This window comes from Tyto alba, unplaced genomic scaffold (genome assembly GCF_018691265.1).
Source record: "Tyto alba isolate M040663 unplaced genomic scaffold, T.alba_DEE_v4.0 Super-Scaffold_6, whole genome shotgun sequence".
Lineage (NCBI taxonomy): Eukaryota > Metazoa > Chordata > Aves > Strigiformes > Tytonidae > Tyto > Tyto alba.
Window position 1 is genome coordinate 7,213,357 of NW_024881327.1, and position 21,861 is coordinate 7,235,217.

The 21,861-nt window shown below is 38.8% G+C and overlaps 1 protein-coding gene across 1 annotated transcript in view; it reads left to right on the forward strand.

The window, feature by feature from the left end:
- Nucleotides 1-14,716, forward strand: part of PDGFC (platelet derived growth factor C) — a 136,583-nt gene extending 121,867 nt beyond the window's left edge. The window contains exons 4-6 of the mRNA XM_033007279.2: nt 7,147-7,354; nt 12,773-12,990; nt 13,675-14,716. Coding sequence (XP_032863170.2) covers nt 7,147-7,354; nt 12,773-12,990; nt 13,675-13,791 — 543 coding nt within the window. The 3' untranslated portion in view covers nt 13,792-14,716. The remainder of the gene's footprint in view (nt 1-7,146; nt 7,355-12,772; nt 12,991-13,674) is intronic.
- The last annotated feature ends 7,145 nt before the right edge of the window (nt 14,717-21,861 follow it).

Below are 21,861 nucleotides of genomic sequence, written 5' to 3' on the forward strand. Positions count from 1 at the left end.
AAGTGTCATAACAAAAATACCGGATGATGTAGGGTTTGGAAAGCCATCTCTCTCTGGCTTTGAGGTGTAAGTTGGTACAAGCACATGAACACTCAGCAAATAAGGTCCTCGGTGAGATAAGAGGAAAGCCCTGCATGCATATAAAGAGAGGCTGGCCAAGACTTTGATAAGCGGTTGTAGCACAGAGCAGAAAATTTGGGCAGCCTGTGAAAGGCAGAGAGCTGGAGGCCCAGTAAGGAAAGAAGGTGCTGTCAGTCTGCATTGGGGATCTCACGGGCAGGAGCTGATTAAATGGAGGAGGGCTGGTACCCCTACCTGTGTGTCGTTTGACTCTCAGAAGTTACGACCCTGAAGTGAGGGTAGCTGAACAAAATGTATGTTTGCTTCAGTGCCACTGGAGCTTAGTTTACCAGACACATACCTACTTAGCAGCCCTGGAGCTGCTGCGTGCCTCATACGACCGTCCTCACTGCTGCGACAGTAACTTCAGCTAAAGAAGGAAGAAGTGCTGCAGTGGGAACTGCACTGGCCTTCCTGGCTTCCATCTCCGTCACATGGAAGTAAACATCCTTGCCTTGTTCCCTGACTTTGGCAGTCTAAATTGATTATCTGCCTTTGCTCCTTCTTTTTTTCTCATTCCTTTGCTGGAGGCACAAGACGAGGATCGTGGAACTTGATATCTCTGCTTAGGTGGTTGTACAGAAGCCCGGCTACAGATCATCTCCATTCCTTCTACGTTGCTATTTGAACAGGACTGACATTTTGCACAGCAGTGGTGCAGGGTAATGTTGTGCAGAGATTATGTCTTTACAAGTGTCAGACTTTCACAAATAGATTAGCATTTTTGTACTGCATGCATGCAAGCAAGTAAAAGTTTGTTCTTTTACAGGTAGGTCAGGGTTTCTAGAGGCTTTTCACAGTTATTACTGGGTGTATTTATGGGAGAAAAGAAAGAGCTGTTGTTATGCCAGGAAGCTTCTGTGTCCTCAGGGCAAACTCAGGAAGACTTGAATATCTGCTCTCCCTCGTAGCTTCTAATGATGCTAATAGGAGGGCTACCTGTGATTATAAAGGAAACAAACAGGTTTGCTTTATTGTGAGTGTTACAAGAATGTGCATGTACTATTAGTTTCAAGAGCATATCTCTAAATCTAAGCAGGACTTGGAGTGTTCCTGTATAATAATAATAATAATCATAAAAAAACCCTGTAAGGATATTTTATTAGAAGAAATACATTATTTATTTCAAAGTACTGATCCTAGTTGGTTTTCAGAGGAAGGGAGGTTTGTCTGAGGTTATAGGGTCTCTTCTAGTCTGATTAAACCATGCTGATGTTTAAACTGATGAATGGGTTTTCACTCAGAAACTGCTTGACAATGTTTTCTATAAGACAAGAAATTAAAAAATGGGGGTTTCTTTTGTGGGGAGTGAATTACTTTAGACATATTATTCACTGCTTGTAAGTGTCCTGTCATGCCAAGTATTTGACTCACTTGTTTTTGTTGTTCCAGTCTTAACTCAATGATTGCGTTATTAAACATGAAATTCCTTGCTCCTGGCTGCAGTAAACTAGCAAAATTACTTTTTGCCTCTCCTTTAACTGGAAGAGGGTAGTGTCTGTACCTTGACAGTCCTATCCTGTGAGACAGGAGCAACAGGAAAGCTTTGCTTAGATCATGGTGGTGCTTAAGAGCTGATCTTGTGTAGATCGTAGGTGAGTGCTGTTTTGTTCTGAATTTATCCTTGGAGCAGGTTCAGTGCAAGGAGAGAACAGATGGATGAGGGCAGAACAGGAAAGGTTGTAACATACAGTCTCATATCCAAAGTTTTACCCTTTATCTGCCTGAAATACTTCTGGATTCTTCAGATAAACCAGTAATAAGCGTCTAGTAAATGTTTGTTGTATTCATTCTCTCACAGAAACTGTGAGATAAGAAATTGCCTTTATGTTCATTTTACAGATTTGATAAGGCTGTGTTACAAACCTGCATGTTATGAAATTCCTGGTGCCAGAGTGAATCTACAAATGTTGGCGTTAGCGGCTGCTGTGCTTTTGGTTGTGATGGTTTAGCTGTTGGAGGTCTGTGCTGTGAATAAGATTACGGTTAAAGAAAAAAGGAAATGAGAAATATTATTTTTCAGAAAGATCACTTTCTGTTTATGATGCAGCCACATACACAGTCATGCTGGCATAGCAAGGAGATGCTGTTGCCAGATGCTTTACACCATGAAGCTGTGGCCTAAATACTGTGCCCGGGATCACACAGGAAATATGTGTCAGAGCAAGAAATTAATCATAAGTCTTCCAGTCAGGCTACATATTAAATCATCCTTTAGGTCTGAGCTTCAACTAGGTAATTTCAAATTCATTTGTTGCAGTTTTTGTTCAGATTTACAGCTTCACTGATGGTCACCTGCTTAATCTACTTATAAGAATGCCCTACCCTTTCCCCTTTGAGAAAGAGGCAAGATGGAATTCCTTTAATAGGGCACAACTAACACTGTGAGCACCCTAAAATGCAGTTTACTCTGTAAGTTTTTTCTGTGTGATGTATAATCTTCAGGGCCGGACAGTTTTGTGAAGTTAGTCTTTACATGATTTCCTTCCTTTTTTCCAAGCCCATATCTTAAACTGTTGCCTAAATTTGGTGTATTTGCTTGTCTTTTACACTTGTAAACACCTTAGGGAATTTCTAGAAGGTATTTGTTTTGATAGAGTGAAGTAAACATGCAGAAATACAATATAAACAGGCCTAATGAAAATTCTGTTCGATCCAGTGCTAATTGTCATTCTTGGGCGTTCTACAGGGCAGCAGAAGCCCTGTGTTTTCTGCTCTGGTTTTCATCCTGAATCATTTTAAGTAACAGTAAAGATGCAACTGTTTGGCTCTATCTTGGTTTTAAACATGTTTATTCTTATTAAAGTAAATTGAAACCATTTCCTGGGCACAAAAACAAAAACCAGAGAGTGTTTTGTTTGCTACCAGAATCACGTTAAAATACAGAACTTGATGTATTTTTCAAATCTGTCTTGACAGAAATTATTCATGCTCGGACAAAACAATTAAAAAAGGTGGTCTCAAGCCTAAAACATTCGTATTAATTGAGGATGTGCTGCTATGACAGAAAAGGTGTTTACTGTCAGTATTTATTGTAGAAAAGCTTGGAGAACGTCACTTCCCAGTAAGTGGTCTCCATCAGGAAAGCTATTTTGGATAGCTGTGATACCTAAGCAAGTGTCTTCTGTCTTGGGTTATGTCTCCCCTCTCAGATAAAGAGATGACTGTTATATCAAAGGTTGATTATGTGCTAGCTGACCTGCCAGGGCAGATGTGATACAGTTCTGTGGAGTAAGTGAGGTGATGCCAGCTATAGAATAGATGTGCAGTTGACAGATAGCTCCTTGGTTGTAAGGTCATCTTTGCTGTCTCCGTCAGCACTGGGCAGCAAAGCGGATAGAGCTTATGGGTGGTTCTCCTGGGAGGCTTTCACACCACCATTCTGCAGTGAAATTGCACCTCTCAGACCTACTGAGCACGGATGTCGGTAGCACGGCCCAGAGAGCGACTCGAGAACACCCGTTTGTGTCAGGCATGCAGGTGGAGGCAAGGGTCAGAATGCGGATGTCAAGAGAGACATAGTTTAAATTCTAGGCACGCGGATTTTTATCTGAGATTATTTAAGTGGATGGAATTACAGTGGAAGTTATATAACAATATATAATGTTATACTTGCTATAAAGTGACGGGCTTGCTATAAAGTGATGAAAAGCTCCATTGAAGGAGCATTTCAGTATTTTGAAGTTGCAACGATGATGCTACATTTCAGAGTTATGCTGAAGTTTTGTATTAGCTTGTTCTAAAAGGTACGTCCCATCAATGAAGTTGAGTGTTAATTTCTTGAGTTACGTCTTTTTTCCTGTGACCTCCTCTGAAAGTGAAACCTTACTGCAGGTATAAACATTGCCTATAGAACATGAAAAAAACCAACTTTGAGAAAATTGAGTGAAATTATAAATTATATAAAATGCCAAGATAGAATTTTAGTCAAAGGAAGGAGTGCCATTTATGCTGCCCTGGACGTTCTGTCCAAAAGATTTAACTTATAAAATAAGTAGTACCTATTAGCAAGTAATAGCAACGCAGAGTATAATTTGAATTACTGTTTATATTAAACAACTTATTGAATTGAGATTTCATAAATGTTATGTTATAAATATAAATTACAGCATTTATAGCTTTATGATATCAGTTATCTTTCATCTTTGGTACATTTTAACTGTCACTTAAATTGACTAAATTAAGAGATTATTGGGAATAACATTTTTAATCTTGAGATTTTAACTACTTTACTCTGAAACATTCATCTTCAGAGTTGTGCAATTTTGCTGTTTCAGTTACTTTCTCTTTACGTTTTGGTTTGTTGTGAGAATAATTAGAAAGTGATGACAACTTTAATTGTGTTACCATTAAGTGCAATGATTCACCATATCCTTATAACATTTTAACTCAGGCAAATGCCTACTGAATCCAGAATAACATAAATTGATGGATTAGTTCCTGTATATGTATTACTAAGGGTGCACGTCTGAAGTTGAAAATGTGGAAACAGATTCTAGACCAATAGATTTTCACCTGGAATTCATCTATTTCATTGGCAACAACAAAAAAAACTGCTGTAGAAGTCAGATAGCAAAGTAAATTCTTCAGCTGGAAACAAAATAGAAGATTTTTGTGGTTTTAGGGGTTGTTTTTTTTATTTTTTATTTTTTATTTCAGGTGCTAGTTCTACCATTTGATCCTTATTTTGCTTTTCACCTTAGCAAAACCTTACATGTTGAAACCGGGAAATGTGACTGTTACAAATACATCATCATGAAGAAAAACAGGAAGGAAAATTTTGGAATATTTATTTTTTTGACCATCTGAATTACAGTGTCATAGCACTATTCTGAAACTTGCTGAGTAGCATATTTTGCTAAGAGCAAATATTTAAATTATAGACCAGAATCTGTTGCTTTATTATCATAACCTAATAGATGGATCAACATGTTATTATTTTTAATGTGGGCATTGGAGAGAAGAGGAAATGAAATATTTTAACTTTTTGAAATCTACATTCATCCAGAATGGGAAGAAGCTATTTCACTCACTCTATTGGAAATGATGCTAAATTAGCAAGATGTAAATATGGTAAAGTTAATAGTAGCAACATGCTAGATCTATGTTTTGTATTATCTTTGCAAGACTCCCAGTTAAAAAGCAGCACAAATCATTCTAGTGACTGCATTTCTTGAAGATGGAGAGAGAAAAAACCTTGAAGCAAAAAATAGGACGGGCATGGTGGTTACTTCCATTTGCTGCCCTTTCAACCACACATTTAGCTGAAACCAAAAATGCATATTTAATAGAATTGAGAACACAGAAATGAAAATATAATTATAGGTATGAAATACAGCTATCACAGTCATACTAATTTTAGAAAACTGCTGTTTAGTGTGTAGTGTCGCAAGGATTATTTTATTAAATAATGTTTACTCTATAACTTACATTTCTCATCAATTTCTCTGATCATTTTGAAAAGGTAAATTAATACAATTGATTTGACATTATAGATGAAAAAATTACAATATGTATGCACTTCACATTAGAGTACTGAGAGTACCATTTTGGCACTAAGTGATATGAGGATTTTTAAGTATAAATAAATTCATATAAATAAATATATATATGTAAATGCTGTGCAGCAGAAACAAGCACTGCACAGGGAAGGGACAACAAGCATGCTAGTTCACTTACTGGAGGAACGTTCAGTCCTTCAGTCTCAATATTATGTTGTAGGAGAATACAGCAAGGGACCTCAGTAGGTCTCTAGTTCAGCCTCCTGCTCAGGGTAGGTTTAGTTCTGAGGTCAGACTATTGCTCAGGGCTTTACCCAGTCAGGTGTTGAAAGCCTCCAATGATGGATACTGTGCAGCCTCGCTGGGCAACCTTTTCCAAAACCTGACTGTACTTAGAGTGAATAAATTTTCCCTGAATCTTACATGGACTACACTTGAGAGCAGTGACACACGTAGCACTACACATTTAAATTCAAGATTTCTTGTCCTTCCAATCCCCTAAATCAAGGGAATGTTAAAATCTTTCCTCATCCTTCTTACATGGTGCAGATAAATTGCTCTTATGTAGCACTGTGGACATAATGTCTGTCATGATGTCTGCCTATATAAAAGCCTAAAGAAACTTATGGTGGTGCAGCAGCAGCTTCCTGCTTCAGGCTTCCCTTCTCTTCCTGCCTTTTTTTATTCTTTTGAAAATACAAATCAATGCATAATTTTTAAACAGATTGTAGTGAGCAAAACCAGAAGTCTCACTTTGCTTGAATTGCCTGTGACTGAGTACCCCGATCCAGTGAGTTTGTCAGTGAGATTTGTGCTGTCGGAATGTACATAGGCTTTTTCAGTACTCAATTTCACCATTTAACTACTTTTGATATCCTTGGGAACATTTTTTTTTTTTTCTCCTTAAGGAAGAAATAATTATAGTCATTCCAGATGTTGTTATTACTCTGTTCATTATTGTTTAACCAAAAACATAATTCTTAGTACTGTATAGAAACACAACTGGTGCTTTTTTTCATCTATAGATGAGAGCAGGAATATTTGCTATCTTTGTACTAGGGTATGTTCATATTTTACATTGAAAGACAAGAGGACAAAGGTTGTGGCTAAGTTTCAGAGGAAACTCAGCATGTGAAATGTGTGTTTCCTCAGGTTTCTAGAGGTTTACACTAATTGCCTGTGATGGAGCCATATTTTCAAATCACTCTTTGTTCTATTTCTAAAATCTTGTCCATCACTCAGTGAACTTCTTCAAAGAACAGGTATAGTGGCATGCTATCTTCAAGTCTAGGAATGTAAGAAGTGGGAAAGCTCTGTCTGGTGGAAGTTTGTTTACAATTATCGCTGAAGAGTAATTAGGTACTTTTTGACTCTTGTCATTTGTCTTATTAGGTAAACTGTACACTGGAAAAAAGCTAGCCACTTATAAACTTTCCCAGATATGTAACTTCATAAAGTGCAGCACTTCATCAAAGCAGATCCATTAACCCTCTGACTGGTACTCTTCTCTTGGCTTTGATTGCAGCACCACACAGAAGCACCCAGCCCATCATTGCTACCCCCATCAGCTTTACCGCTAGATGTATTAAACAATGCTGTTGCTGGATTTAGTACTGTGGAAGAACTTATCCGGTACCTTGAACCAGATCGGTGGCAACTGGATTTGGAAGACTTGTACAGGCCAACGTGGCAACTCCTTGGAAAGGCATATATTCATGGGAGAAAATCAAGAGGTAAATTACTCTTCTGTCTGGCCTTGTGCCTTTCTGTGGGTATGTTTTCTTAACAAAGAAACAGTAAGCAAGAGCATTCTTCACCTTCAGTTTTGGTTCCAAGAAATTAATATGTTGGAAATACAGCAGAGATCATTGTTGTTAGCTGTTCTCACTGTTATATCATCTGAAAAAGGACAATAACTAAACCCAAAACTTAAAAGAATTTAGTGGGATAGAGTAACAAAGGGAAAAAAAGACAAAAAAAAAAAGAACCAAGTTGTTTTCTGTAGCGAACCTGGGAGATCTTTATGTCCACGAAGTAGCAGGGCATCTTGCCTGGGTGACATAATCTAACTTTGTGGGTTTCTTTTTTTATGGAAGAGAATAACTTTACTTTTTGTTTGGGGTTAGGTAATCTCTTAACACTTACCGTATCATGCAAATGATTGGTTTATTTCCTTAGAATTGTCTCAGTCTCTACACCATATGAATTGAGAGCAATTAGTGTCATGTTTCTCTTTCATGATATCTTGTGAAACCCCCGTGTCCATGCTCAGTTTGATCATGCAGTTGTCAACTTAATCAGATGTAGATTATGCATTTCAAGACTAGTGAAGCTATTTCTTTTTCAGCAAGTCATTTTCTGCAATCTACATTTCAAATTCATGAATTCTCTACTGCATATCATCCAGATGCTGCTTTTCATGTTTATGGATTTCATGTGGATGGACAGCATGCAGGCAATACCTCCTTCTTTGCCCACCATACAGCATGAAAATGAAAACATATGAGTATATATGAATAGACTCCTCTGTTGACAAATGTAAACTAGCTTATCATCTGATCAGCAAGAAAAGGGAGAAAGTAAAGTCTTTCATAACTCAAATTTAAGTTTTTGACAGCTAATTCTTGAATCAGAGCCTAAAAATCTATTCTACCCTACCTGAACTGCTATAGCTACTCACACAGCAACTAAATCAAGAGTCAAGGAGGAGGAAATCTCTTTAAAATCTTGCAACAATGGACTGTGCCTTTCAGATAGTCATTTAACACTTTCCTAATTAAAGAGATTCAGTATTTGCCAAATGTATGCCATAAGAAGACAGTAAGTGCGAGAAAAACAAAATGTAATTTGTGAAACTTTACATAAACTAAAATGCAAGTTTTGGATAACATCTATATAGACGACAGCAACTCCCTTCAAGACATATCTTAGAAAGAAACTATCAGAGTATATCTTTTAAAGACTTCTAATTAGATGCTGAGATAGATTTTTCCACTGAATAAACATATCACGGTATTGCCACATTTATCTTTAAGAGACCACCCTCAGACTGCATTACCGAGTGTGTAATGTAATAGCCTGAGGTGGAAAATATGTCCAGTTGAAATGACATAGTATTAACTTTTAGCTCTGTTCAATAGATGGGGAAAGCAAACCTTTCTCTTTTTTTCTTTTTTTTTTTTTTTTTTTTTTTAATTCCTTCTAGCAGCATGATTGCTGTATTTAAAAACATTTTTAAGAAATGTTTGGGAGAAGTGCATGCCCTAAGATGTTTAGTTTTTTCAAACTCTTTGATTCTATAATTAGATCAGGGGCTTTTTTGCAATATTTCAGTGTAAAAGCTAAATTACTGTCCTGCTTTCACAGACAAACATCAGTTTACATCTAGATTAAATGAAAATGTAATTAAAAGTGTATGGTTCTTTATGTAGAGAAGAGTATTGTCCTCTACTCCTACTTAATAATTCATATGAAAAAGCCTATATTTAGACAACCTAAATTCCACAGAACTTCTGTGTCTGATGTTTTCTCTGGATAAAATGCTTCCAAAACCTTCTAGCCAGGAAAGAAGAAACACCAAGTTCCGAGGCTTTGATGTCTACATATAGTCCTAAATTCTTTTATAATATTAAACATCCTTATAAGTAAAATATATTTTACTGTGCAAAAAAATTATCCCATTGCTTCCCACAGAAATCTATGCATAGTCATTCAACCATATTCTGAAGTCTTCTTAAGAAGAAGAAAAGTCCCAATCCTTAGTAGATGCTTTTCTTGTATTGTTTGGTTTTTGTTTGGGTTTCTTTTTTTTTTTTTTTTTTTCCCACTCCTCATTTGGGGTTTTGTAGCAGCCCTGTCCTATTGTCAGTAAGAAACTTACACTCCCAGAAACATCTCCAAGGTGCTTAGTAGTGAAAAGCATCCCGCTGCTATCTGTGCCCACACACAGGTGCCCCAACCAGAATTTAGTTTGTTTCATTGACTTTGAGAGAAGCATCCAGCTGGAAACATGTTTTGGGAACAGGGGTTCCCCATGGTACTTGATACCCATCCCAGAAGATGCCAGAAAGTCGCATTGCCAATTGCAGAACAGTTATTTTCAGACTGGTGTGAACATGGATTACTTCAGGTGTATGTGCCACTGAAGGCACACTTCTGAAATAGACTTCACTGTAGACCTACCTGCATCTACGTTTTCTTCTCCCTTTTTTCCCTTCTCCCCTTATTTTTATTTTAGTGTTTCCCATTCATGTGCTACTGCAGAGCCTTCCATTCCTCCTGAGCTAGTGCTAGACAAAAGACCTTTGACTGTTGTGTCAAACGTGATACATGAGTGGAAGCCAAGTTGAAGGAGTGTTTAAATGTTCACATTATAACAGGTACTGTAACTCAGAGCACTTGGGAAATCCACATAACCTTTTATTGTGGTTAAGTAAACACTTTTAAGGGAATATATACATTCTCTCATCTAGCTTCGTGCCCACAGTGTGTTAAAATAAATTTTGGACAGACAGATACTCTTTGAAAAAATAACAGCTTCATTCACACACTTCAAAGAAGTGATTATATAAGCACTAGATAAATTTGCCACAGACCTTTTAATGAAATTGAATTACATAAGGTAGGGCAAGGGTTCATTGTGAGGTATAATAGCAATATACCTTGGTACATTGTAAAGCATGGAAACCAAACATGACATTTTTCATCTCTCCTGAAGCCTGTTAGACATGAAAAGATGTCTGCTAAGACCTCATTGCGCGTTCTTCCACAGAACCTTTTTTAAATCTGGGTCTGCAGGTCTGAAGGTTTCCGTTCAAATTTATTCCGATGTTGTAATAAAATTTGTAATACGCTTGCTGCTCCCTTTAGTGCGTTGCCCTTTTCTCCGTGTTATAACTACAGCTGGTACTGGGAAATGGATGCAATCCTCTGCTGCTGCAAGTGGGCAGGAGGTAATGGAGCAGCACAGCACCGCACCGGCATCTCTGTCCCGCTGGTCGGTGGCCTTGCTGGAAGAGGCATCAGTGCCCAGATGCCATCTGCAGCTTCTCACGGTGAAGGGCTGAGCAGCAGTTGTGTTAGGACTCATGAGCTTAGATTCTTGAGATTCACTGCAACCAGGCATGTCAGTCTGTAGAAATATGCCAGTAGAAAGTCTTAGAAGAACTAGCATTTCTCTCAGTGTGCTTTAGGCATTTTATCCTCATTCAGACAGTTCACTTATTATATGTTTGAAGACGTAACAGGAGAAAGAAGTACTCCGTTCCTATCCAGTCCTTGATTAATGGAAGTAGACATGTCCACCCTCTAAATGACTCAGCCTAGAGCTATTAGCTGATCAGAAGAGCTTAAATCATTTCTAATTTCTCACAGTGAATCTCTCCCCCGGAAGTTTTGTTTCTCTTTTCCTCTGCTGCCTTCTCAACTTTCTCCAAGGAATGCTCTTGCAGTGTGGGAGGCAGGCTGGCGTCCTATCATTAACTTTATTGGAGTTATTACATACTCCCCGCTTTTAAAAATCAGATTGTTTATTTAGGAGCCTGTGTTAACCTGATAGTGATGGAATGAAGTGCCCCAGCGTGGCATTCACTGTAAGTGCAAGCAGAGAAAAGGCTTCAGTGTGTTTAACTGGCCTTTCACAACCATAAACCTTTACTTATGGATGCCAGTATATGGATATGGTCTGCAAAAGAAATGTCTGAAGAAATGTGGAATGAAATTGCTGCCCAAAGATCTGTTCCTGGGACAGTACTAGTGAGCATTTCTACTAGACAAACGCAACTTCTAAATTATCTTTATTTCTTATGTGTTTAAATGGAATTCAGAGCTATTGTATTGCCTTGGTAGGCTGAAGTTCTCCTTAGTGACCTCTAGAGGCTCTTTACATAGTCAGTAGAGGGGGAAAAAAAAGGTATTTCTCTAGAGGGTGATTCTGATCAGGAACGTATTTTAGCTTTATTTTGTATCTTTTTATTTACAAACTGCTAGTAATAACTATAAGTATTTGTCAAGTAACATCAATGCACTGTGATATTTTTTCCCCTAGTTTCTTCTTGATTTAACGCAAAACCAGTTGGTTTAAACCTCTTTGCTACTTTGTTCAAGACCTCTATTTCAGTCATCTCAGAAGACATATTATCCTAGGGTTTTCTTTTTCTTTTTTTTTCTTTTTTTTTTTTTTTTTTATCAGATAGAGCACTCCTGAGAATTAGATATTACTTCTGTTCCACAACAGTGGTAGGTTTGGAGAGAAACAGTTCAGACAAAAGATTCCAGATCATGATTATTGTAGTCTGGCTTTTCTCAAATAAATGAAATTACATTGCTTTTCACCAAAGTTCATTTTTTCACTAAAACAGTCCCATATTTTTACTCTTAACTGCCTCCTTCAAGGCCTGCTATTTCTTGGCTATGCAGCTAATGTGAACCTAAAGGAGCTTGCCCTGTTTCAGATCTTTTAATGAGCTTGCTGTTCAGTTGTTGGCAGAGTGAAAATTTAGTGTGATAGAGTGGTACCAGTTTGTATGGAAACTGGTGCTAAATATTAATATCTTCAACTTGCACTTCAAGCTAGGTGCTTACAAGGAAGAACTGTATTTTATTTAAGACACTTGAACTGAAAATGAAACCTAGAGAAGCAACAGAGATTCATATATATGGTGCTATTAAGCAGGAGCAGGAAAAATGGAACCTACTAATGGTTATAGAGATGTACATACTTGTGCATTTATTTGTTGTCTGTACAGTATTCCCTGATGATGACATGACTTCTTGAAGTTCTTAGTCCTTAGAAGCGAGTTCCTCTTAGCTATAAATGGTTTGATTCTTTCTTATACTTACATCACCCTTGAGAAGAAGAAGCAATAATTGAAATTTCGTCAGGGAAGAAGTTTGAATGCTTTATGCAAATGAGTTTAAAATGTGTTTGGAGTTTTGCAGGATTCTTAATTGGTGAATATTCCTATACAACGATCGTTCCATTTGGGTGTCGTGGTACTCATATAACTGCAGTATTATACTTGTGCACTGAACGTGCACCACCTGCACTAAAATGAACTTTCATCCAGGGTTCTGCACTGCTGACGTTGGTTTAGCACCAATGAAGTTGGATAACGAATGAGAAAAGCAGCAGTTTGTTTGTCTTTTTGCAGTGGTCGATCTCAACCTCCTCAAGGAGGAGGTGCGGCTGTACAGCTGTACTCCTCGCAACTTCTCAGTGTCGCTGAGGGAGGAGCTGAAGCGAACTGACACCATCTTCTGGCCGCTGTGTCTCCTGGTTAAACGTTGTGGTGGAAACTGTGCCTGTTGTCACCAGAGCTGCAACGAGTGCCAATGTGTACCAACAAAAGTTACCAAAAAATACCACGAGGTACATGCTATTTTTGCTTTTGCACGTTTGCAGATACTGAAAGCCAATTAAAGAATTTATTTTTACGATAGGAATGCACCAATATTAATATTTTTAAATCGTATGTATTACACCTGTAGTAAATATTTTTTTACCGTCTTAATGATGTGTTACATAAAAAAACTATCATCTTTCTTATTAAAATACTTTTCTGTGGAACTACTAAGTCATTCCTGAGGTATTTGTTTACTGGTGCAGTTCAGACACATCACAACCACGCCTCCTTGTTCAGCTTTCTCTAGTGGTAGATGTGAACTTGATGAAGGAACAGATAACCATCCGTTTCCATTGTTACAAATCTATAGCTAAGGTTTTTCATTATAGAATTATCTGATAATCCCATTGGATTAACTATAATATTGTCTCTTAAATAAGATTAAGTAGAAATACGAAACTGCAAGAATCTCTTCTTTGACAAAAGCTCATATCTGTTCAACATGTTTTCACCAATTTTGTAAAGGGCTTGAGTAAAAGCAAAAATAATGATTAGTGGGTAGAATAAATGAAGAAATTCAGCTGAGGAAAGCCTATTTCTTTGAATACAGTTCCTGTCATCCAGTGAGTTTCCAGTGCGATCCAGCTCATAGTCTAGGTGTGGGATGAAACACTTGCTGTTTTCCTGATGCTTGGCCTCTTCTCCTTTAGGTTCTTCAGCTGAAGCCAAGGATTGGCATCCGAGGATTGCATAAATCATTGACAGATGTGCCCTTGGAACACCACGAGGAGTGTGACTGTGTGTGCAAAGGGAATACTGAAGGATAAACATGATTTAATTGTGCTGTTTTCTTTCAAAGCACATTCAATCAATGGCTGATTCTATTATGGGGCTTGTGCATTATCTCCTTCTGTAATCTCAGTTGTTTGCTTTGGGGATCTTCCATCTTCAAGATTTACAGTGAGCTCTAAAAAGAGGAGAAGCCGAACTGGGATTATATGTTGTGTGACAGCTCTGTTTGGAGGCCCAGTGAAAGGATGGGAGAAAGGCATCAATGAGGGATTTAAAATACATGTATTGTTTTTGTTCCCCACAATTTTCTTGACAATACATGGATTTATAATTTAGGAGTAAAAAATAAAGTTAGAAGGCTCACATCATGGAGACTTGATCCTGCTGGCTGTCTCATTTCTACAGCTCCAGTACATCTGGCCTCTGGTTGAAAACACCTGAAATCTTTCTTTCTGTGTTCAGCTACTCCTATGTACTCTAAATCGAAGCATTCTCTGTTGTATAAACTCGTGTTAAAACAGACTGGCTTGTTCCGAATTAATTTGTCTAATACTGGTAGGAAGGACTGGATTTTTCCATACGCTCTAGCAAAGCTCCTGCCTTTTAGAAAGAAGACTGGACAATAACGTGAGCTAAGGAGGCAAACATTGAAAAGAACAGCGCCTTTCTTCTTACTACTATGGCTGATGATTTTTTGTTTGTTTGTTACTTTTTATCATGTACATTTTTATACTCTCCTTTTGACAATATAACTATTTGCTTTTCTAAACTTGTTAAATATATCTATTTTTACCAAAGGTATTTAATATTCTTTTTTTATTACAACCTAGATCAACTATTTTTTAGTTTTGTGAGACTTTAAAGCCAGATTTATACAGTTGGAGGAAAAGAGATGTGGTTGCAATGGGAAAGGAGCATGATCTCTTTGCAGTTTGTTGCTATACAGTGAAAAAGTACAGGTTTTTACCTGAATGCACAGGAATAATAAACAGACATGTGTGGATGAAGCTCTAAGCTTGCTAGCTCCATGACAGAAAACATGAGACAGACGTTACTGTAAGTGGTTTCAGAAGCTGACTTTAAAAATTCCCTCTCTCCATACTGGCCTTTGTGCAAGTAGAAAAGAAATGAGCATAGATAGATGCATTCTGGCTTGTTTAACTCTTTAATTTCTTTAAAGTAGGATGATCTACAATGTAAGAGAAGAAGCCCAGTGGCTTGCAGCCTTCATGATGCATCATTGTCATGGGGAGGCAGCCTTGTTAATGTTGAAGTGTATGGTTTTCCATTGACGGTTATAGCTGTTTAAGTACTGTTCACTCACAGGATCGTAACACCCTTCAGTACAGTCTGATGAACAATGGTTTTGTTCTTCTGTACGTTATATTCTTTAACCAATACACTTATCCCACCCTATGCAAATTGAAAAAGAAACAGTAAAGTATTTTGCTTGTAAAATGCTTTAACATTATGCTTAGTTTATTTTTTTTTTTTTTTTACTATCGGATTTGCAGATTGTAATGAATCACCAAATAAAGTAATAACGCTAATTTTGGGAGAAAAAATGCTTCTGTGTGGTTGCATATTTGTATCTGTTCGATATACAATAGCATGAAAAGTTTAAGAGGGTGATTTTCTACTTAGCATTTTGATAGTCAGTTATGAAAACAAGAGTCTTCTGTTGCCAGGACTTCCACTTGCTTTATTAATTCTGCTTTACAGTAAATCTATGAGAAGAAAAAGGGGAAAGAAAGAATGTGATGCTCTTTGTATAAACATTCAAAATGTTCAAAATTGTGTGGCTATGAAGCCATCAAATTGAAATAACATATTTTGTTATTTTTTCCATTGTGAAAATGAGTTCTGATGAAAATGGGGAGGGTTTTGCAAGTTGGCATGACTTTCTGATATCAGTTCTGGCACATTTACAGGTGGCTTCTGATTCTGTTTTAGCTGGTCTGTTTTGCCACACCTTCAACCTCCTACTGAATAAGAAAAATATCTGGTGTAAATGTGGCATATAATTATCCAGTCTGAATAGTAATCCTGTATCAGAATGCAGAATTATGGTCACAAAAGAAACCTGGTTTACTGAATGTTGAGTCTTTGACTGGAATAAAGAATATTTTTCAGGGATGTTGGGGATTTTTTTTTTTTTTGCATTAATATTGTCCTTTTTTTTTTTTTTTTTTGCTTTAAAGAGCTTTTGAAAAGCAAGTTGAGATACAAGGAAAAATCCTAGTCTCTGGCATCATAATTTAACAGAAGAATTGAAAAATATTATTCTGTTACAGAAATTTCTGCTGTAGGAAATGCAGGAGGTCTCATCCTCCCTGTAGACTTGCTAGTGAAAGAAGGCACGACCTGTATTTTGGGGTAAGTATTTGGTGTCACAGAGGAATGGGGAGTTTCTGGAACCATGAAAGGTATGGAAGGTAATATTTTCCAAAGGTCATAAGTATTTCAAGTATTTCTTCTATTGCTCCCCTCTGGCTTTGGCTCACTTTCTTCCTTCCACCAGTTTCCTTCCCAATTGCTTGCTGTAGGCCTGCAGCTGAACTGTTTATCCCTTTGCTCTTTATATCTCCCTTCATAGTGCTGTCTCTCTCATCTAGTCCAAAATCACCATCCTTCCTGTTCACCATCCCCTTGCTGAGCATCGTTAGGCTCTCTCCCTCCTCCTCGGCTCCATGCTGAAGCTATGTCTTCTCACTACCACCGCCCGGACTTTGTTTTCCCCCTTCGCCTCAGATACTCAGGGGATTTAGCAGTCCACCTCTTCGCTAGCTTAAAGGGGATGGACAGGCTCAGTTGTTTGAAAGGACAGGATTTGGAAAAGTTACTAACCGAGCGAAGCAATGAAGGGTGCAGTTCGGCTTTGTGCTACGTCCTCCGTCCTGCTGGGCAGAGCAGCCGCCCCCGGCAGCCGGTGACTTCTGCTGGCGACCTGGTGGGACGCCCGTGCGGACGCTGCCTGGGTCTGCAGATCCTCCTGAGCTTTCTGTGCTCTCGGCATCCACAACAGCCTTAAAGCATTTTGGAGATGTCCTCCTGACAGCGCAGGGGAGCTGCTGTCGCCACAATAAATCATGTTGGTGACCTCCTGTTGGCAGGAAAGAGTGAGGTGAGGTAAAAAACGCGGGACAAAGCAAAGAGGGGTGAGGGAGCACGGGTGGGCCTGGGCCAGGCCACGGCTGCTGGGGGGCAAATACAGCAGAAAAGGACAAGCAAGAAAGGGTGCTAACGGCTGCAGTCTCCTAATTTGCTGACAGCTGCCCCGCGCTGAGGCCTGTAGCTCCCTGACACCTTCCTCCCTTGGGAGGTTTTGCCAGCCCCAGGTGCAAGGCTGTCCTCAGCAGGCCGGGCAGGGACCGTGCCAGCTGGCCGGAGGGACGGAGCAGGGAGATGCACAGCTCCGGGTTTAACTGGGATGCCTTGAGCATTTGCCAGTATTTGGTCTTGAACTTTGAAAAACAGATTTGATGCAAAACTTCAGAACTGCACATAATAAATGTAGCAATTACTTGGGGACAGTTTTAGCGTAAAGGGATTATGTCGCACTATGCTTACAGAAACAATTGCCTAACTCTACTTCTAATTTGCTTAAAATTGCCCCAGTGAGAGGTTTTAATTTCTCCCTCTAAAGATATTCTTACCCAAAAATGAAATTTTTCATTCAGGTGTTTCTGAGGAGCATTAACTTCTTATGGCCTCGAGATAAGCCAAGGCTTGTTATACTTACAGTGACAGCATTCAGGAAACGTTCCTCTCAGGGTTTTGTTTCGTTATTATTATTTATGTTCTGTTGTTTCTAAGCCAAAATGCTGGTGAAAACTAATTGAAGATCTTAATCATTAATTATTAACAAGCACACAACGGTGCACAGTTACATGTCATAGCAGCTGAATGAGAAGGACGCTGTATGTGTAGAAAAAGATTGACACAGGTGGGTAGAAAGCCTGTGGTTTTCTGTGGAATAGGAGTTGCAAGCTTTGGTCTTACATCTTTGTGGAGATTTTTTTAAATTGTTGCTGTCTATTTTAAGCTGTGAGTTGCTGAACTGCGCTAATGTAAGCACTAGTGTTTGGGAATAAAGAGGGAAATCGCTGTTTCCAGTGGGCCTAAGCAGTGGAAACAGCTGAGTGGAATAAAATAGCTCCTGTAAACAGTCAAAATCCAAATAGTGTAGGCTGCTCTTTGTAGGTTTTATCATATTCCCAATAAATGGCTTCAGCTAAAAATAATTATTCCCCTCAGAGGAATAGGTGGGGAGCTGCCGACCGATGGTGAGCCTTGTTTTTATGGATTCGGTAGATATTCATATTCCTGGAACCTTCCTGTCAGCCATGGCCAGCATGGGAGTGATGTGGAGCAACACCAAAACTTTAGTCACCAAGGGCGTTAACTGCAGATCTGTTGGCTCTTAAACTCTTTTAAGTTCCCTTGCTCTTTGTCTGCCCGGTTGCACAGGCTCACAGCTCCTTTTCAGCAGAAGAGGAGAAATAAAAATGTGGATGATACAACAGAGTGTGTGGAGGGGAAAGACAGACAGAAGCACAGAGCTACCTTATTTAGTAGCTACTACATCAGCTAATATAAGCTGTTGCCTAATGTCCTTTCCAATGGAGAACTGTGTTGAAATCCTTATAAATTTTCAATTCAGATACTAGCTGCTTAAATAGTCTAATTTTGATTGCCCCAAACGCTGGAAATAAAAATCAGAAACATTTACTTTCTCTTTGACTTCTGAAGACACAGTAGTAGTGTTACTGGTAAAAGCTCTCTCATAAAACCTCATGCAGAGATGATAAAAGAATCATGATTGCAAGATTCTTGTTCAAACCAAGCTCTGAAGCTAAGTAGACCAACTTACTTTTCTGATGCTGCTTGCGATATGATATTTAAATTAGTTTGAGTAAATTTGGTCTTCATATTATTTTTTTGCATGGGATGCTTTATCAGACAACTTGCCTTTCAGAGTCCTTTCATGCATCCTTCAAACTCAGGGACAGTGGTTTTGTTTGTTTGTCTGCCAAAATCACAGAGTAAAAATATGGATGCTTTTTTCAGCATAAATTGGACAAAGTATTTCAGAGAAGACAGTTTACCTATTGCCTCGCTTGAACTCTCCTAGATTGTTGAAAGAAAAGTAAGTTTACAGCTCAGTCATGGGAGAAAGATGACAGCTTTTTTGAAAGTGTGATTCAGAGCACGTAAGCTAGATTCCTGCTCTGAATCATGCTCTGTGTCAGTCTTCATTGAGCTCATTTGTCTTCATCAACTACAGAGTCAAAGTCTGGCCCTCCCAGCTGAGGCAGCTCTGTTAGGTGCATGAGGTTAATCAATGGGAATACCCCATTTACATGCCTGTTTTCTGAACAAAACGTTTCTTTCTCAGAGAAGAGTCTCAGGAAGTTCTGCAGCCTGGAATGGTTTTCCATACGGCAGATTTGCCACACTTTTTTTTTTTTTTTTTCCTTGCAAAGTAAAGACAGAAGTGCCAGCTCGATTCAGGCCCATGCTACTTTCCTCAGATTCTGCAGCACTGAAGACAGATCCAAGCCAGATTGGTTCTGGTGTCTCTCCTGTTCAGAGTGAGTGGCAAACCACTTCTCTCTTAGTGAACTTGCTTTTCTTTCACTGTGCAGAATCCCAAATATTTAACAAGGTTATCAAGAAAACTTGTTTATCTGTCTCACTGTGTCCTGCCTCAGTCATATCTGCCTTGGGATCTCAGACAGCACCTCCATGAAACTCATTTAAGAGAGAAGGCCAGTGACGACCGTGATGTTTAGGGTTCATTTTTAAAGAACAGCATCACACAGTGGTCAGTACAATTAGCAACTTGGTGAATCAAAAGATAATAGAATTAACTGCACCTCTTTATTTAAAAAGCTTCATTTAGAGAATGATGAGAAGAAAATAATGTTTAAGCTTTGATTTCACTCAAGTTTTCCACAATTTCAGAAAAGGGGCTGCTTTTCACCCTCACTAATTGTTTTGTTATTCTGTATCCTTTTGTCATAAATTGAGAAATTTCCCTCAGAAACAGTAAAATGAACTCATAACTCTCTATCTCCTCAGGTGTTAAAAGGCTGGACCACCCCCTCCAATTCTTTCTGTCTTCAGGGTGACATCTCCTACTGTGACTGGTATACTCGTCAGTGAGGAAATGTAGGTGCCCTATTTACCATACAACATCTTTTTGCTTGCGTGGCTAAGCAGACTTTTGGCATACTTTCAGAGAGGAGGTGTATTGCAGAAATCAGCTTTTTGGGGGGCTTCACGTAATTGTGAAGTCATAACAAGCTTGATATTGCTGAAGGGTGTATGGAATCCAAATGAACAGGATTCCACCACTGTTCTCCAGAAAAGATATGCCCCGCACGCAAAACCTCAAAAGTAAGTCAGTTTACCTGTGACCCACTTAGCTACTTTTCATGTCTCATGTTGAAGATGAGTGTTGCAAGGCAATGTATATCTGAGCTATAGGAAAGCTTTTGCGTCCAGAGGCTTAAGCACCTAGAGTTCTGATTCATTCAGTAAACCATAACAGTCTTATTCCACGTTATGTTGTGTAGTTAAATCTCAGAGTTTAAGCACAAATTTGTGATACAGGCAGAAAAGATCACCTCTTGGTTGTGGGGGTAGGGTGAGAGGGAATCCTTTCTTGTCTGCTTTATGGCATCTGGCTCTTTGGGGAGCAGTCTGCTGCTGAGAGATATGAGCTGCATGTGGTCCAAGGCCACAGGCTGGCTTCCACTTAAAAAACTCCTTATCATTTATGAATAATTAGGGGCCTGAGAATAAGAAAACAAGCAAAAGGTCTGTGTTGCTTTAGACCAGATGCTCATCTAGTTTTTGTCTCTATTCATGGTGATGGTTGATGAAAGCATACAAGTACACTACGCTTTCCAAATTATCCAAATCAGGAGTTTGGGACTCCTTTGGCCAGAATTTGAATTAAAGGCCATAACGTCCTCAGCAGCAGCTGTAAAACATAGCCCCTTTCAAAAATTGAGTGTGTCTGCTGTATGATGTGATCAGAGGGAGTTGAAATTCAGCACAGTCCCTAACAGAGAGATGGTTATCATAAGTGTCACAAGCTTAGTTTCCTTTGCCACACCTGAGCTTAATGTGTTCGAAAGGGGCAGATTAGCTGTTTGACTACCAGAAAGGCAGGGGAATAATGAAGAACAGATGATTTACACAGGAAAAGCAATACACTTCTTGCATTCACTATGAAGTGTTCAGTAAAAGCAGTATTGTCATACAGAGTATTTACTTCCTAGAAGGGTAAAAAAAAAAAAAAAAAAGTTACTAATTGTTCTTTTACAAAGCACTGTCAGTGTGCTATATTTACTTTCCTTCTATACATGTCATTATCTCTAAGACATTGGTCAGGTTGGACAATCTTTTCTCATACATTTGTCACACTCTCATCTGTTTCAGATAAGTTAAAATTTTAGCAGTTTTTTGAAGCTGATTATTAAAAGTATTAAAGGCAAACTCTAAGGCATAGCCATTTCTAAACAGAGATGAGTTGTTAACACTTCAAATAAGAGTCAAAATTATGGCCTAAACCACAATGGAAATCTGTGGCTGTGAGGAATTCCTTTCAGTCACTTTGGCAATTTTATATTTCTAGTAGTTTAGCAGTGCAGCACATTAATGCCGAAGGAATATAGCTTTTTTTTCTACTTGTAAAAATAAGGATTTGTTCCATGCAGTTCATGAAACTAAGCTAGGCGGTTACATCAGAGAAGCTGATGAAGTGTGGGCTGGATGAGCCGGCAGTGAGGCGGATTGAAAACTGGGTGAACAGTCAGGCCCAGAGGTGGTCAGTGGAACAAAGTAGATGGATACCAGTAATTAGCAGTGTATCCCCAGGGTCGATAGTGGGTCCAATCCTGTTCACTATCTTCATTAATGATCCTGATGTTGGGGCAGAGTGCGTGCACCCTCAGCAGGTTTGCAGATGACACAAAACTGGGAGGAGTGGCTGATGCACCAGAGGGTTGCGCTGCCATCCAGAGGAACCTTGACAGGCTGGAGAAATGGGCTGACAGGAACCTCATGAAATTCAACAAGGTGAAGGGCAAAGT